The sequence below is a fragment of the Melitaea cinxia genome, chromosome 8, assembly GCF_905220565.1.
Source record: "Melitaea cinxia chromosome 8, ilMelCinx1.1, whole genome shotgun sequence".
Lineage (NCBI taxonomy): Eukaryota > Metazoa > Arthropoda > Insecta > Lepidoptera > Nymphalidae > Melitaea > Melitaea cinxia.
In genome coordinates, this window is record NC_059401.1 from 12,290,036 (window position 1) to 12,307,606 (window position 17,571).

The 17,571-nt window shown below is 30.8% G+C and overlaps 1 protein-coding gene and 1 long non-coding RNA gene across 2 annotated transcripts; both read right to left on the reverse strand.

The window, feature by feature from the left end:
* Positions 1–1,701: 1,701 nt before the first annotated feature.
* Positions 1,702–9,452, reverse strand: LOC123655713. Its single transcript, XM_045591468.1, has 4 exons — positions 9,301–9,452; positions 3,996–4,070; positions 3,374–3,457; positions 1,702–2,235 (listed from the first exon to the last, which is right to left on the reverse strand). Exons 1-4 carry the CDS (start codon positions 9,389–9,391, stop codon positions 2,114–2,116), a joined length of 372 nt encoding a protein of 123 aa, XP_045447424.1. The 5' UTR covers positions 9,392–9,452; the 3' UTR covers positions 1,702–2,113.
* Positions 9,453–9,718: 266 nt separating this feature from the next.
* LOC123655714 lies at positions 9,719–10,062 on the reverse strand. Its single transcript, XR_006743451.1, has 2 exons — positions 9,988–10,062; positions 9,719–9,770 (listed from the first exon to the last, which is right to left on the reverse strand). It is a non-coding gene; the product is annotated as an uncharacterized LOC123655714 (long non-coding RNA).
* Between the last annotated feature and the right edge of the window lie 7,509 nt (positions 10,063–17,571).

Here is a 17,571-nt window from a genome sequence, read left to right on the forward strand (position 1 = left end):
ACAACTATTCATTATCAAACAATAACAAACAAAATTATTTAAAACATAAAAAACATGTTAACAAAACAAATTCTTAATTATTAAGATATTAATTAATATTTAATTATAACATAGATGATTTACAAACATAACATAAACTTCTTTATAAATCAAATTAAAATAAATAAATATAATATCTTATAACATAGATGATTTACAAGCATAAACTTATTTACAAAACAAATTAAAATAAATAAATATAATATCTTATAACATAGATGATTTACAAGCATAACATAAACTTATTTATAAAACAAATTAAAATCAATAAATATGAATAAATATAATATAAATCTTATAACATAGATGATTTACAAACATAACATAAACTTCTTTATAAAACAAATTAAAATAAATAAATATAAATAAATAAATATCTTTTTTTTTCTTTTTCTTTGAAATGTATTATTTCTGTTTTTGGTGTACAATAAAGTGAATTATTATTATTATTATTATCTTATAACATACACACAGTCATATATTCCTTTGTTAAGCAACTTAATGCTTGTGTTACAGGTAACAACTGACTGTACATTTTTTGAAATAAATAAACAGAAATAATATATATATATTAATATATAAATACACGTAGTACATTCAATCTCAGGCGGGAATCGAACCTGCAACCCGTGGAACAGTAAGTAACAATAACAAAAAAGATGATTTAAAAGCATAACAAATATTTACAAAACAAATTAAAGTTTCTAATAGTAATTGTCAGCCAATAACAAAATAGATGATTTTAAATCATAAAAAAAAATATTAACAAAACAACTTAAATAGTATCAAATAGTAATTATCAAAAATTAACAAACAACATGATTTAACACTTAACGTAGCATTGTCACAAAAAAATCAACTCTTAAAAAGTGATACAAATGAAATGATCTCGCAAAACAGTAATTATCAATCAATAACAACCAAGACGATGAATTTGACCCATAACATATTCACAAAAATCTAAAATTTTTAAACGTTACATATGTAACGATCCGACATACAGAAAATAACAAACAAACATAACATATATATACAGATATTATCTATGTAAAAACAATTCTGAAAAGCGTTATATAATGATCCTAGGCATACAGATAAAAACAATATTATTTACAAACATAATAAGAACATATTTAGAGTATTCTTCTAAATTCTTATTTTTGTATTATTAAATGTTTGTAGTAGGTAATTCCATAAAGTACTACCGATTTTAAAAATTCTTTCACGGGATGCTACAATTCCATGTACGCCATTTAATGGTATGTGGATAAACGAACAGCGGATTTTGGGAGAAAACGAAATAGCGAAAATCGCGTAATCTATGAGGGCGAAGCCACAGCGGAATTTCTTTTTTTTGTTTCTAAGCTAAAATATACACATTTAAAAACTTGGAAAACAAAAAACATTGCAAAGACATTAGATGTCAAAAAGAACTGCCAATATGTATGTTTTCTACAAACATTGTTTTATAGTACTGACAATATAAATATAAATATTCAACAAGAATCTTAAAAATTGTTATCTAAGCTTTGTCTTGATCACATTATTCTAATTGTATATTTTTGTCTTTACATGATTTTCTAATGATTAATAAACAAAGATTATGAATTAATTGATTTGTTTTTTTCTATAAAATGCTCATTACTTAATTGCAAACTAGTCTACTGCTTTATATTTTTAATTTGTAAGTCCTGAGATATAATAGCTTTGAAATGAATTTGGCTCTTGTTTACAAAATGACATAAAGGTTTAGAAGGAAAGCACAATGAGCTCGAATCTTTCCACCATTCTTTAAAACTAATATAATTGTTTAAGTCATCTACTGGTTTATCAACTTTTAACGAATCTTTACATTTCTGACATTTCGTTCTATCTAATAATTTTGCAGCTAAATAACCACTAACATATACTACTGGCTGCTCCAAAAAGTTACATAAATCATTTTCATATAAAAAGAAATCGATTTCATTGGGCAAAGACAAAACAGGATAAACTATCTCATCAACAACTTGAATGTCATCATTATTATTTCTATTAGGCATGTCAGTGCGGACCCTGCTAATATCGTTATAAGCTACAAACAATTTATTAGTGTCTTCCTCACAGTTCGCATTTCGACTGCCAAACGCTTTAAGCTTAATTTAGTTTGAGTCAAATGACTCAGCAGAATCTTCTCACGTTCAGTTAATGTAGAATCTGAAATTTAAAAAAAATCCTGTTATTATATATACATTTTTTTGTTGAAAGTATACAATATTATGTATAATGTGATCTATTCCTTTAATTTCATAAATTTTAACTTAAATATAATATTATAAAATAATTTATTGCTTTTATTATATTAAGATACATTTATTATTTTTATTTCAATATTAAACAACGCTAATATTTATATATTTTATTAGTGATCGTTACAGTTTAATATGTATTTAATTTTGCTTTTAATAATAACACAAGTATATTACAAAGGAATGCCCATTGCATGATACAATTGGAATCATTGAATGTAATTATTATTTTTTTCCCTTTTTCTTCAATTTACTTGAAATATTATAACAATAAAATATACGTATTTGATTACTAAGGAAAGAGCTATATCTAAATAAATTATTTTGTCATTCTATTTTTTAAACTATACTATACTTTAATAGTATAATATCGAAATATATATATATATATATATAAATGTATAAAATATAGATAAATGAAACTGTTAAACATTAATGTTAATGCATATTTAACAAAACTAAGCAAACTTTTGATTTATAAAATGTAAATTATTGAAGCAGTATAATTAAAAATTGATTTGACTCTCATATGCTTGATATTAGTCAAATGTATACCGGGCTATTGATAGGTATAATGAAATAAATAATTTTCCCATAGAAAGAGTGTGTGCTTCTATTAATAACTGGCCTCAACTTTTAAGTGTATTGCAGCCAATGCAGACCACTTCTGATTAGCTTTATTTTCATAGAATTATATTAATGTATTAACTAAAACACTGTAATAGTAATAAATGTTATGTGCAACAGAATAAATGTTTTTTTTTTCTTTATAACAATATTCAGGACATATATACATATATATTGGCATTATATATTGGCCTGCAGTGTGTATATATATATATTATGGATAGATACTAACTACTACTATTTACATAGTCTACCACATAACTACATTAATAACTACCACAACTTAATCCCTTGTAGTTGAAGTTGTAAATTATGATTTGAAAATAATTTCAATAAAAATAATTTAAAAAGGAGTAGGCTACAAAGAACTATACTGAATTACGTTCTTTGCTACATTAAAAGATTGTTGAAAATTATACCTCTATTTCTATTAGGTTTTCCCACAATTCTTTCATAGTTGCGAACAGGAACTTTAACATTTTCTACTGATTCATTCTGGGAAACTGTAATTACATTGATAAAAGTGAACAATAATAAATAAATATCTTTAACACATACACACGGTTGTCTTTTCCAAAGGTAAGCAACTTAACACTTGTTTTATAGACAACAACCAACATGCATATATATATATATATATATATATATATATATATATATATATATATATATATATATATATATATATATATAACATAATTATGTATAGTAATACACCCAGACTCAGGCAGGAATCGAACCTACAACCCCCGGAGCAGAAAATAGAACCAGCACAACTGGAATAACAGGCTACTCATCTAAATGTATAAAATTCAATTTTGAGACAAATAAACATTTAAAAAAAAAATTAATACATAAAAATGTTTTAGTTGCTTATAATTATCTAAGTAGTAACATATACAGTTAGAGAAATATTTTATATAATAAAGTGAACTTGTGTCATAAAATTAAATGCTAGTTAGCTATATGCTTATAGTAGACATGTTACTTGTTAATGTTTTATGTAATCAAAAATGTGAAATTTTCATTTGTTATTCTTACCTAGTGTTTTTTCAAAAGTAAGTCCTTGTGGTGGCTGCGAAGTAGAGGGCAAAGGGAGAAAGCCGTATTCAGCATCTGAAAAATAGTAGTACAATATCTAAATATATCTAGTATCTATTACTTGTTATTTTTTTTTCTACATTTTCCATTATTTACTCACTCTTAAATTATCTGAATTTTATTTTCTACTAGCTTCTACCCGCAACTTTGTCCACGTGGAATAGTTACTTTGGGCTAGCTGGGGAAGGTCTCAGAAGGAAAAAATCCGATTTTGAAACATTCTTCATTGGTGGTCCACTCTTATTGGTCTTTGCGTGATAATATATAGCCTATAGCCCTAGCCTTCCTTGATAAATGGGCTATCAAATACTGAAAAAAAATTCAAATTGGTCCAGTAAGTCCAGAGATTAGCACGTTCAAGAAAACAAACTCTTCAGCTTTATACTAAATAATAAATAATAAATAAAAATCATTTATTTCTATAATCTTAAGTACAAATCATCACCGAGTCTTCCCAGTAAGTAGTCAGAGACACTTGTATTGGGAATGACTCGCTACCTCCCTTACGGACGACTAAGACTATAGTACACTTAGCATTTTAACATTTTAAACTTTAAAATTAAACTAAGTGTAAGTGTTCTGTGTGAGTGTGTGTGTGTGTGTGTGTATGTGTGACTGTATGTGTGTGTGTGTGTGTGTGAGAGAGTATGTGTGTGTGTGTGTGTGTGTGTGTGTGTGTGTGTGTGTGTGTGTGTGTGTGTGTGTGTGTGTGTGTGTGTGTGTGTGAATACACAGTCTTATCTATGATTTTTAAGTAAAGCTAAGTAGAGGATCATTGTACGTCGTATGACTTGTGACCAATAGCAGCGGTAGTGAAAAAATATATTATAAACTGATTTTGGCAATAAGGTTTTCAACCTCAACAAAAGTGAGAGACTGCAACCATCTAGTTAATCTTCCTTTGCATTTATAACTTTGCATAAGGTATATATTAAGTATTTTGTTGACTCTGTTATACACGTAGGCGGACTGGGCAATATATTGTCTTCTAGCAAAGGCTGTACGAATTTTGCATGAGAGAACTACAATATCCCTTTTTCTTCGACTGGTTGGTTTGACATAAGTTAGAGATTTGTGGCACTGTAAAACGAGATTTAGAATATAGAGTTTCCTCACCGATAGAAGACCACTAATTCTATAAAGAGATTCAGTTGGAAATCTTAAAGGCTTAGAGTACATGACTTTAATAAGAGATCTCTGCGCTCTCTCCAGATCAAGAAAATAAGTTTTGTTTGCACCTCCCCAAATCGAGATGCAGTAGGTGAATATTGATTGTGCCAGAGCTAAGTAAATTTTATTCTTAAGTTTATTGGACATAACCTGTTGCAAGGACTTGAAAACCCACGTGAGTTTCCTGGTTCGATTAATTAGCAAATTCAAGTGGGAGTACCAGCTAAGCCGTTGGTCTAGTATGATACCTAGGTATTTCATTTCCTTAACTTTTTCAATGGGTGGACAGTTACAAATCGAAGCACCAGGTACTGGGCAGCAGTGTATTCTGATTTTATATTTGCAGTCTGGCTGCGACGAAGAATAAGGAGTGAAACAGATATAATGTGTTTTCTGAATATTAAGCGTTAGTAGGTTATCCCTAAGCCAATTAGATATTTTAGTTAAGCCTCGCTCAGCCTGAGCATGTACTATATCCCAAGTTTTACCCGTGAAGACAATAGCGGTGTCATCTGCGTAGGAGATTATCGTACCCCCGACATCTCGAAGATTGCATAATTCGTTAATGTATATTAAAAAGAGAGTTGGACCGAGGACACTTCCCTGGGGGACACCGAAGCTGACTCTGGCTTTATCACTGTGATAAATATCAATTTTTACCTCCTGGGTTCTGTCTTGAAGGTAACTTTCAAAAAGGGAAAGCGCAATATCTCTAACACCGATACCCTGCAGTCTTTGCAGGAGAATAGGGAAAGAGACGGTGTCAAAAGCCTTCCTCAGGTCTAGAAAAACAGTCAGGCATTTATTACCAAAGTCAACCTCCTTCACTATGATAGAAGTCAGTTTCAGAATAGCATCTTGGGTCGACAGACCCTTCCTAAAACCATATTGTGATTTAGATAATATTTCAAATCTATTTAAGTAACTAACCAATCTGTTATTAAGCAACTTTTCAATGATTTTAGAGATTGAAGTAAGGACGGAGATTGGCCGATAATTGCTAACATCTGTTTGGTCTCCACTCTTGTATACAGGGGTAACAATAGATCTCTTAAGAGCGCTGGGGAAGACACCAGTTTTAAAACAAAGGTTTGCAAGATGACATATGCAGGGAACAACAAAGTCTTTAGCATGTTTTAAAAAGGCAGTACCAATCCCATCCCAACCCGGTGCACTTCCCGAGTCAAGACTCATTAAGACACTATGCACTTCCTCAACATCAGTGTCCAGCAATACGAAGGATGATGGAAGAGTATGGTAAAAAGAGGGAGTAACAGAGCCATGACCATATAATCCAGCCTGTTTGATAATAATGTCAGCCAGATTTGCTCCAACAGACACAAAATAATTATTTACAAAGTTAACAGAAGCTATTTGTTGCGGTTTAGAATTTAGAAGAGCCACGTTATTCGTCTTAGGAGGTTTATATTGAACAATATTGTTTACCGTGGTCCAGAATTTTCTTGGGTTATTGACAGATTTGTTAATGAGTTCACTGTGATATTGCCTCTTTAGCCTATTTATAATATTAGTACAAAAATTTCGAAAACGTTTATAAGTAATTTTTAATATTACATTGTGGGGGTCTTTTCTAAGCCCTAGCTGCATATTATTTCTAAGCCTAATACATTTTAAGACCCCGGAAGTTATCCAAGGTTTCAAAATCCTGTCTTTATTTTTGAAGTGTATTAATTTAGAATTTGCTTGAATACTTGATTTTATGACACTAATAAGAGAGTTTGCATAATCCTCAGGATTATTATGTAATTGTAGGGAGATTATATCAGTAGATTTAAGAGTTTGAAGGGCTTTATCATAATCAATAATAATTTTGGACCTTCTAGTAGCCTTAGGTGTATAAAAATTGGATAATTGGAGTAATATGAGATCATGATCAGTTATAGTAGCGTTAATAACAGCAACAAAAGCTGGGTTAAGACTTACATCCAATTTCAACATAACATGGTCAAGGCAGGCATTCTCTCCCGTAGGTAGATTATGACCGGGTAGGAGACCATGCAAGGAAAGCATGTTTAGGTAACTGTGTCTATTACGGCGTTCTTGAGGTTTTTCTGTCTCGGTCGGAATCAAATTTATGTTAATGTCTCCAATAACAAAAACGTTTTTGTATTGTAAGATAGTTTCAAGATGTGAGTCAAGAGAGCTGATGAAACTTTCAGCGTTAGGAGAAGATGGGGAGCGATAAATACCAAGAAAAACACAATCAGCAGTCAATATCTGAAGTCCAGTTGCATGAGAGAGGTCAAGTTCGGTAACAATTGCCTGACGATTATTTCTGATATACGCGACAACACCATCATTTTGATTTTGTAGTTTAGCTGTTTGATAGGAAGTATAATTATTTAATAATGGCAGCTGTTTATTTAAATTAATTCTACTTTCTGTTAGAATTAAAATGTCTGCTTCATACTGAATTTGTGCCAAAGTTACCTGTAGGTCATCAAAGTTTCTATATATGCTTCTTATATTTTGTGTTATTACAGTGAAATTATTGAGTGAAGATCCATTTATATGGTTAAAACAATCTTGTATGTCATATTTACCAGAGTGTGCCACCTGCATGCAGTCCAATTCCTGCGTAGTGAGATGACTATCCATTGAATTGAGGTTGTACATGAAGTGAGTTACTTATGATGTACTCACAGTAACACACTAACAAATTGCAATGGTAAATATTTATCAGATGCTTTTTTATATAGAAGTACAAGGTGATCGAGGATGTTAGTTTAAAAGTGCTCAATAAATGTTTTGTATGAGAGTAGATACTTAGTATGAAATATAGCAATTGTGCGATGTACATATATAAATACAAGCTTAGTTGTTTTTCAGTCTTGAGGTGTTGTTTATATGTAATTGTGATTCTGGATATGAGTGAAATTTGTGTATATATATATTTTATAATTGTGTAAAAGTGTGTGAATTTGTGAGTTTTAGTGTAGTTACAAATGATTCAGCATATGCAAAATTTATATTAAAAGTAATTAAACAAGAAAAATTATTAAAGTGAAATAACAAAAATACCAAATAAGTGGTTGAAGACAGTCATATATCCTGGAGGAGCTGGTGTACTTGAGCCTCATTTTGAATGCAGATGATTTTGGATGCGTCATCCCTTCTCACGAAAACTCTTCCAAAAGCAGTCCAGCAGTACTTAAACTTTTTATTTTTGGCGAGATCACGCGCCAGGAAAAATAGCCGGGCACCTTTAGCAGTAAGCTGTTCTGACACGTATACAGGTGTATCTACATTGGTACTAATAGTATAGATTTGATATGAAATTATTTTTATTTTAAAATTAAAGTTAATGATTACTTATCTTGTTATATAGAAGATGAAAATGATTATTTTCCGAAGGTGTTATTCATAATCATTTTATAGAAAAATAAAACTAAAAATCTTATACTGCATTGGATCATTTGTATCATGTGTTGTGAATCGTTGCATATATGTGTTAAAAGATATTAAAGATTCTCAGAAAGTGTTTTACATATATCTCTCATTTTATCAGCGATATGTATATCAATCAGCCTTAGATATCTGATATCTAAGGGCCAATATTATCTAGGTAAATGTATAAATAATAAATTAAATATATGTCAGATGATTTTTTAGAACATTGACTAACAATAATCTATTATATGATATTTATTACAACTGAGATTGTACTGCCATTATCAGTACAAAATATATTTAAAAATTATCTTTTTCTATACAGTACAATTGTGAACATTTGTATGGCTTTTATATAAATCTCCTCTTTATTTTTTTTTTAATTTCCAGTACATACTTAGTAAGACAGAGTTTTTGAAACAAGACATTGTTTTTAAGAAAACTTTTTGTCACTTATTAAAAATGTATAAGACTTGCAACAGCAAGTTATTAAAATTATAAGTAAGTTCATTTAATTAACAATAAAAATCTTAATTTTATCCATCATTAAAAATATATTACATAACCAAACATGAACTAACAAGATGCTGTACCTCTTAAAAACACTTGTTACTTCTAACAACATAACATAAATAAATATAATATAATAAAGTAGTTTACTCACTTTTAGATAAAATATTTTCATTCCATTGCACATTCTCTGAATATGTTATATCTTGAAAACTAGAAAATAAAAAAGAATTTATCATAAACATCAATTAGCATATTATGAACCAGAAATAAGGCTAGACAAATAGCTAAACAAGAACATCGAGAAAAAATAAATATTTTCATAATTATGTTAATCATGTAATTTATAATTATCATAAACATATAAAAAAAATTTGCACCTTTCAAGACTTCAGATTTTTCTTTTTCTTCACCATATAAAGGAAAATCTACCAAAAGACTAGAAGACATCCAATGGTTGTGGCAAATTTAATGTTGGAATAGCATTTTTAATTAATCTATTGCCCTTTGTATTAAAATACTTTTTTTCAAAGTGATATTCACACAAATATTTAATTTTATGCAATCTTTTAACGGGTATGTAAGCAGTCTTCATTCCCAACTGCTTTGACCCAAGAACGACACCTGAGAGTAGAATTTTAATCGTCAATTTAAATTAAAAGTTTAAATTTTACATAGTCTACAACTAGTTTTCTAGTATACATAAGTATGTATAATACTTTAATGTTACTTTATTACTACAGTTAGCTATTTACTGTTATAAAGATTATAAGTAGAATTTATTTAAATATTGTATTGTTCTATTGTTAACACCACAGAGCATAGTAATATTTACACTAACCGATCTGGATCAAGTGGAAACTTCTTCAAAAATACATTGGCTCCAGTCCAGGGGTCCTCTTTAGACCACAAATAGCACATTTTTGATATCTCACATTACGTTTCAGTGTATTTTCTAAAGGAATGAAATCAGAAAAATATAGTATAAGTAATAAAAATATAGTTATAACTATAAAATACTATTATTTTCTGTTGATATAGATATTAAGAACTTATTTTCAAAAGCAAAATTACTTCGTTCGACCAAAAAGACCAATGATTCAGGTTCAAATACAAACCCATAGTAAATCCCTAGAAGCGACGAATAATATTCTCACAATAAAGTATTAGGGCTCAGAAAATATATATGCAGAAAAAACTAAAAATCCAAAATTCCGGGCGTAGTTACTCGGTGGTTGCAATATAATATGGCGGTTAGGAAATAACTGTTCGAGTCAAAATTTGACAATTACGACGTTTCCGACGTTTAAATTTTTTCATTTTGACGTACAATTTTGCCAATTTATATAAAAATTCAAGTTTGGTATACAAAGTATAGCAAAAAAAGTGTCGCCCTACTGGTACGAACTGTATAGTATGAAGCAATGGAAGCAGGAGACTAGATTTTTGAATTATGTAAAAGAATATTCTAAAACTTTTAAAGCCGTTTGTATGGCTGCTAAATCAAAATATATCAAAGATAAAATTATTAATTCTGATGATAAAATTAAATTCACATGGAATATAATTAATAGTATCTGTAGGAAACATAATAAGCTAACTATACCAATTGAATTAAATATAAATGGTGTTGTTGTAAGCTCGGGTGACAAGTTGGCTAAGGTCTTTGAAGCCTTTTCGATAAAATACCCATTGACTTAACTTCTCGACATAATTTATCACCAACTGATTCTACCCAACTTCTTAAAAATAACGTAAGCAAATGTAATGTTGATTTTTCATTCTCGCAAGTTGATTCTTTAGATATTCTAAAAGGTGTTAAGAGTCTTAATATTAAAAAAACAAATGATGTGTGGGGAATTTCAGTTAAATTAATTAGTTCTATCATTGATGACCTATATAGCTTTATTTTACCTATATGACCTATATTAGCTTTAATTTTTAACAATGCAGTAAAGTGGGGTCTTTTCCAGATTTGCTAAAATGTAGTAAAGTTTTACCACTTTTTAAAAAGGGAAGTCGAAGTGATCCCAGTAATTATAGACCCATTTCAATCCTACCGTCCTTAAGTAAAACATTTAAAAAAATTATGGTAAATCTACTTCTTTTCCATTTTAAAGTTAATGGAATTTTTCACAGTGAACAATATGGTTTCACTAGAGGTCGCACTACAACAGATGCTGGTGTGGCACTTCTCAAATATATATATGACGCCTGGGAGAGATCACAAAATGCTATTGGTATATTTTGTGACCTATCAAAGGCATTCGATTGCGTGAACCACGGGATATTACGGTGTTAATGGTAAAGCTCTTGATCTAATTGCTTCATATCTATCTAATAGAATTCAACACGTAGCAATAAACGGAACGAAGTCTTCTGGATCTGTACTAAAAATGGGCGTTCCACAGGGGTCGATTCTGGGTCCATTTCTTTTTTTAAATATATATATAAATGATCTGCCATTTTATGTTAAATATATTTGTGATATAGTGCTATTTGCAGATGGCACTTCTCTAATATTTAAAGTTGATAGGAAAAAAGTAAATTATGATGACGTGAACGCTTCTTTGTCGCGAATTCAAGATTGGTTTAAAATAAACAACTTGGTTTTGAACACCAAAAAAACCAAGTGCGTTGTGTTTTCGTTACCTAATGTTAAGCATCCAAATTATAATTTTATAATAAATAACGAGAGGCTTATTGTCAATGATACTACAGTTTTCTTAGGGATACATTTGGACTCAAAACTTCAGTGGAATTCCCATTTGTCATCCTTGAATGGTAGACTCAGCTCCGCGGCATTCGCAGTTAGAAAAGTACGACAACTGACCGACGTTGCAACTGCACGCTTAATATATTTTAGCTATTTCCATAGTGTTATGTCTTACGGCCTGTTACTGTGGGGTAATGCTGCAGATATTGAGACTATTTATCTTGCAAAAAAAGGGCTATTCGCGGCATTTACGACCTTGGAGCTCGAGTCTCCCTACGGGATGTTTTTCAAAAGGTGGATATATTAAAGATCGCGTCGCAGTATATTTATAACAATATTAACTGAGGTAGGGCACAGCAGGAATTTCCTGCTCAAAATATGGAGCAGCCCGACTGGGGTAGTACCTCGACCTTACAGAAGATCACAGCAAAATAATACTGTTTTCAAGCAGTATTGTGTTCCTGTTGGTGAGTAAGGTGACCAGAGCTCCTGGGGGGATTGGGGATTGGGTCGGCAACGCGCTTGCGACGCTTCTGGTGTTGCAGGCGTCTATAAGCTACGGTAATCGCTTACCATCAGGTGAGCCGTATGCTTGTTTGTTGACCTAGTGACATAAAAAAAAAAAAAATTATGTATATCCACCAAAATATTCATTGTTTTGAAATAAATAGTAATAATCGCATTGTAAACACGAGAAGGAATAACAAAATTGTAACTCCAAGTTTCCGACTGCGCAAAGTAAACGTTTCCTTTCTGGGTCATGGTATTCGCTTGTATAATAAAATACCACAAACGATTTTGGGATTGTCTCAATATAAATTTAAAGTTTTTATTAAAAAAAAAAAAATAGATAAAGCTTATTACTCGGTGCAGGATTACATAGTTGATAAAGATGTGTGGACTTAGTGACGCTGTATTTCATGCAACATGTTTCTAATTTTGTACTAAAACACAGTTTAAATATTATTTTCAAAAGAGTAACTGCGGAGTTTTTTGCCGATTCTTCTCTGCAGAATCTACATTCCGAATCGGTGGTAGCTTCACTTTTACAAAAATATTAATTAATTTTTAAAGTTTTAATTTGTAAAATGACGATTCGAAAGTGCTCTTGGAGCCTATTTGAACAAAGGTATTTTTGATTTTGATTTCAATCGCCAAGCATCTCAAAAGACTCTCTTCAAGGTATTTTGAGAAAGCAATCTGAATCCCCAACCCTCTTGTAGCAGAGGCCTGCTCCTACGTAGGTAGAGGAAACATACAGACGAGACTTAGACGCCATAAATACGTCTTGACAGATCCCGACGATAGAATAACCGTAGCCAACGCCCCTTTCTTAGGTAACACACCCACTCATAAGACACACCCGCACCGCCTTCGCCGGCGAAGACGAGGTCCCCCGCGTTAGGACGGTTCGGATACGTTTAGGCGCATCGACCGTCCACAACTCGCCGCAGCGCTCCGCATAGCGCCTCCTCCATTCCGACGACGTTCTAAGCCGAGGTGCGATCTCGCTAGGAGACACCCTTAGGACAAACGTCACCCCCGTGCCCTCCAAGGACCTACATCTTCCTTCGCGGCCGGTGTCTATAGTACCCGGCCCCTCTCACCGGTGACGCTGTAAAGGCAAGTAGGGCCAACAGCAACTGTCATTTCGAAAAAAAAAATTTCTTAATTTATAAAAAATATTTCTTAATTTATAAAAAAAAAAATATTAGTTAATTATTATTAAAATTCATCCGTTGAATTATATTTTTGTCTAATCTGTGCGAAATATTTACTCACAACTGCCACAGTTGCATGTTTTTATCATGCCGCTATATTACGAGCACGTAGCGCTCAAATATGCGTTCCACCTATAAAACTCGCCGACTATGTCCGCCGTGGCCGGCGTTTTTAGTAAATTTTACGTTAATGGAACAGCAATTTCAGCGCTCGTAGTGGGTGGCGTTGCTGGCTTAACCTTTTGAACGCCAAAGTCGCCTACACTTGACAAGGGCTTGCGAGCCCTGTGCGCCAACGACGTCTTTAGGCAATAAAAAACCCGGACCACAAAAATAGTAAATAAAATTATTAAAACCCGTTGGAGACACGATCTACGTAAGAGTGCTGGTGAGGGCTGGATGAGAATTGCGGAAAACTAGGATGCCTCGCGCGAACTTGGGGAGGCCTATGTCCAGCAGTGGACTGCAACAGGCTGAGCTGATGATATATATATATATATATATATATATATATATATTTGGATTCAATTCGATTTGAGTTTGATATGTAGCGTGTGGCTTCCTTGCGTGCGGTACGGCACGTCTCTAAGAAAGTTTCGAAACCGTAGGTCAGCTGCGCCGTAGTCGTCCAGTCGTGACAGTGACGTCATGACGATAGAGAAGAGTGTTGTGCTTTATTGCCATTTTTTTTTTGTTATGTTTGTTTTTTATTTATGTTATTGTAAGTATAATATTACGAGTGCAAGGTAACACAAGAAAAATATTGAAAAAATAAACTTTCCTAGATTATATAAGTAGACATTTATTGCATAAACACCAACAAAAACAAGTCACTTTGTGACCTACCCCACCCCAGCCTGCAAAATAATGATATTTGTAATCAAAAAAATACTAATTGATAGATTTTGAATTGCTCAATTCAACTACGTTGTTCTTTTAAATTGCTCACCTCAAATTATTTAATTAAAAATCATTTTTTTTTAAATCAAATATTTTCAAACTCCTATATCTTTTGATGCATACAATATTTTGAATTGCTCAAAGTGTTAAAAAACTGCTCAAGTTGCATATATAATTGCTCAAGTATAGTTTGGAACAGATCCACTTCCCTTAATTTTTAAATAAATATAAATAGTTTGAACAAATAAAATAATGATATTTGTAAAAAAAAAATGCTAATCGATACATTTTCAATAGCTCAATTCAACTACGTTGTCCTTTTAAATTGTTCACCTCAAATTATTTAATTAAAAATCAAAAAAGTCGTGGAAAAATATTCTTTTATCAATATTTTCAAACTCCTATATCTTTTGATGTATACAATATTTTAAATTGCTCAACGTGTTAAAGAACTGCTCAAGTTGCATTTATAATTGCTCAAGTACAGTTTGGAACAGCTCCACTTTCCTTAATTTTTAAATGAATATATAAAGTTCGAACAAATTTAACTTTTATATCATAAGACAAGGTGAGCGCTGCGGATGCGCATAGACAATGATGGGAAGCCAAAAAAATTGCGGATATTCGTAATAAAAAAGATACTAATCGATAGATTTTCAATAGCTCAATTCAACTACGTTGTCCTTTTAAATTGTTCACCTCAAATTATTTAATTAAAAATCAAAAAAGTCGTTGAAAAATATTCTTTTATCAATATTTTCAAACTCCTGTATCTTTTGATGTATACAATATTTTAAATTGCTCAACGTGTTAAAGAACTGTTCAAGTTGCATTTATAATTGCTCAAGTACAGTTTGGAACAGCTCCACTTTTCTTAATTTTTAAATAAATATAAATTGTTTGAACAAATAAAATAATGATATTTGTAAAAAAAAAAATACTAATCGATACATTTTCAATAGCTCAATTCAACTATGTTGTCCTTTTAAATTGCTCACCTCAAATTATTTAATTAAAAATCAAAAAAGTCGTTGAAAAATATTCTTTTATCAATATTTTCAAATACCTATATCTTTTGATGTATACAAATATTTTAAATTGTTCAACGTGTTAAAACTCTGCTGAAGTTGCATTTATAATTGCTCAAGTACAGTTTGGAACAGCTCCACTTTCCTTAATTTCGATTTCCTTTCCTTTCTTCCATTTTCATTTGCAACAACTGATCGGGACGCAGACGTCCTACCCGTCGACGAAGATTCGGGCGTAGGGAAATCACCGTATTCCCGGAAATTATTCGAATTTTTCTCGCCTTTTAAACCTTCCCTAGACCTTCACGAACATTTCAAGACCAAGATAAGATAAATCCGTTGAGCCGTTCTCGAGTTTTAGCGAGACTAAAGAACAGCAATTGATTCTTATATATATATAGATAATAGATAATAAGATTAAGGAAAGTGGAGCTGTTCCAAACTGAACTTGAGCAATTATAAATGCAACTTGAGCAGTTCTTTAACACGTTGAACAATCTAAAATATTGTATACATCAAAAGATATAGGAGTTTGAAAATATTGATAAAAGAATATTTTTAACGACTTTTTTGATTTTTAATTAAATAATTTGAGGTGAGCAATTTAAAAGGACAACGTATTCGAATTGAGCTATTGAAAATTGAACGATTAGCATCTTTTTAATTACGAATATCCGCAATTTTTTTGCTTCGCATCATTATCTATGCGCACGCGCAGCGTACATCTGTCTTATAATATAAACGTTAAATTTGTTTGAAATATTTATATTTATTTAAAAATTAAGGAAAGTGGAACTGTTCCAAACTGTACTTGAGCAATTATAAATGCAACTTGAGCAGTTCTTTAACACTTTGAGCAATTTAAAATATTGTATACATCAAAAGATATACGAGTTTGAAAATATTGATAACAGAATATTTTTCAACGACTTTTTTGATTTTTAATTAAATAATTTGAAGTGAGCAATTTAAAAGGCCAACGTAGTTGAATTGAGCTATTGAAAATCGAACGATTAGCATCTTTTTATTACGAATATCCGCAATTTTTTTGGCTTCCCATCATTGTCTATGCGCATCCGCAGCGCTCACCTTGTCTTATGATATAAAAGTTAAATTTGTTCGAACTTTATATATTTATTTAAAAATTAAGGAAAGTGGAGCTGTTCCAAACTGAACTTGAGCAATTATAAATGTAACTTGAGCAGTTATTTAACACGTTGAGCAATTTAAAATATTGTATACATCAAAAGATACAGGAGTTTGAAAATATTGATAAAAGAATAATTTTCAACGACTTTTTTGATTTTTAATTAAATAATTTGAGGTGAGCAATTTAAAAGGACAACTTAGTTGAATTGAGCTATTGAAAATGTATCGATTAGCAATTTTTTTTTACAAATATCATTATTTTATTTGTTCAAACTATTTATATTTATTTAAAAATTAAGGGAAGTGGATCTGTTCCAAACTATACTTGAGCAATTATATATGTAACTTGAGCAGTTTTTTAACACTTTGAGCAATTTAAAATATTGTATACATCAAAAGATATAGGAGTTTGAAAATATTTGATTTAAAAAAAAAATGATTTTTAATTAAATAATTTGAGGTGAGCAATTTAAAAGGACAACGTAGTTGAATTGAGCAATTCAAAATCTATCAATTAGTATTTTTTTGATTACAAATATCATTATTTTGCAGGCTGGGGTGGGGTAGGTCACTTTGTGGTACTCGACAATTGTCATATTCACAATTCTACATGTCAAATCGTACATTGACGTCATTGACGTTTGTTAGTTTGTTATAATTAATTTTTTACATTATTGATGTAAATATTTGAATATAAAGACGAGAAAACAATGAAAATGAATAAAAAGTGTTAATGATTTATATATACACTACGAAACCTAAGTAATTGAATAAACTGTAATGGATATTATATTTAAACTTGACGTTGAAGATAAATTTAAAGGGGTAAGTAGGTAGTTTTTTGCAAATAAATTAAAAAAAATAATAATATAAAGATTGATTGATTACTGTTCTTAGGCCATTGAAGAAGT

What these genes read in the sequence shown, in the direction of transcription:
- LOC123655713 (XM_045591468.1), bottom strand. Translation starts at nt 9,391, where the DNA reads ATGTTTATGATAAATTCTTTTTTATTTTCTAGTTTTCAAGATATAACA. An exon ending in TGAAAATATTTTATCTAAAA is followed by an intron (nt 4,071 to 9,300) that starts GTGAGTAAACTA and finishes ACTATTTTTCAG; the next exon opens with ATGCTGAATACGGCTTTCTC. An exon ending in TACTTTTGAAAAAACACTAG is followed by an intron (nt 3,458 to 3,995) that starts GTAAGAATAACA and finishes ATGTAATTACAG; the next exon opens with TTTCCCAGAATGAATCAGTA.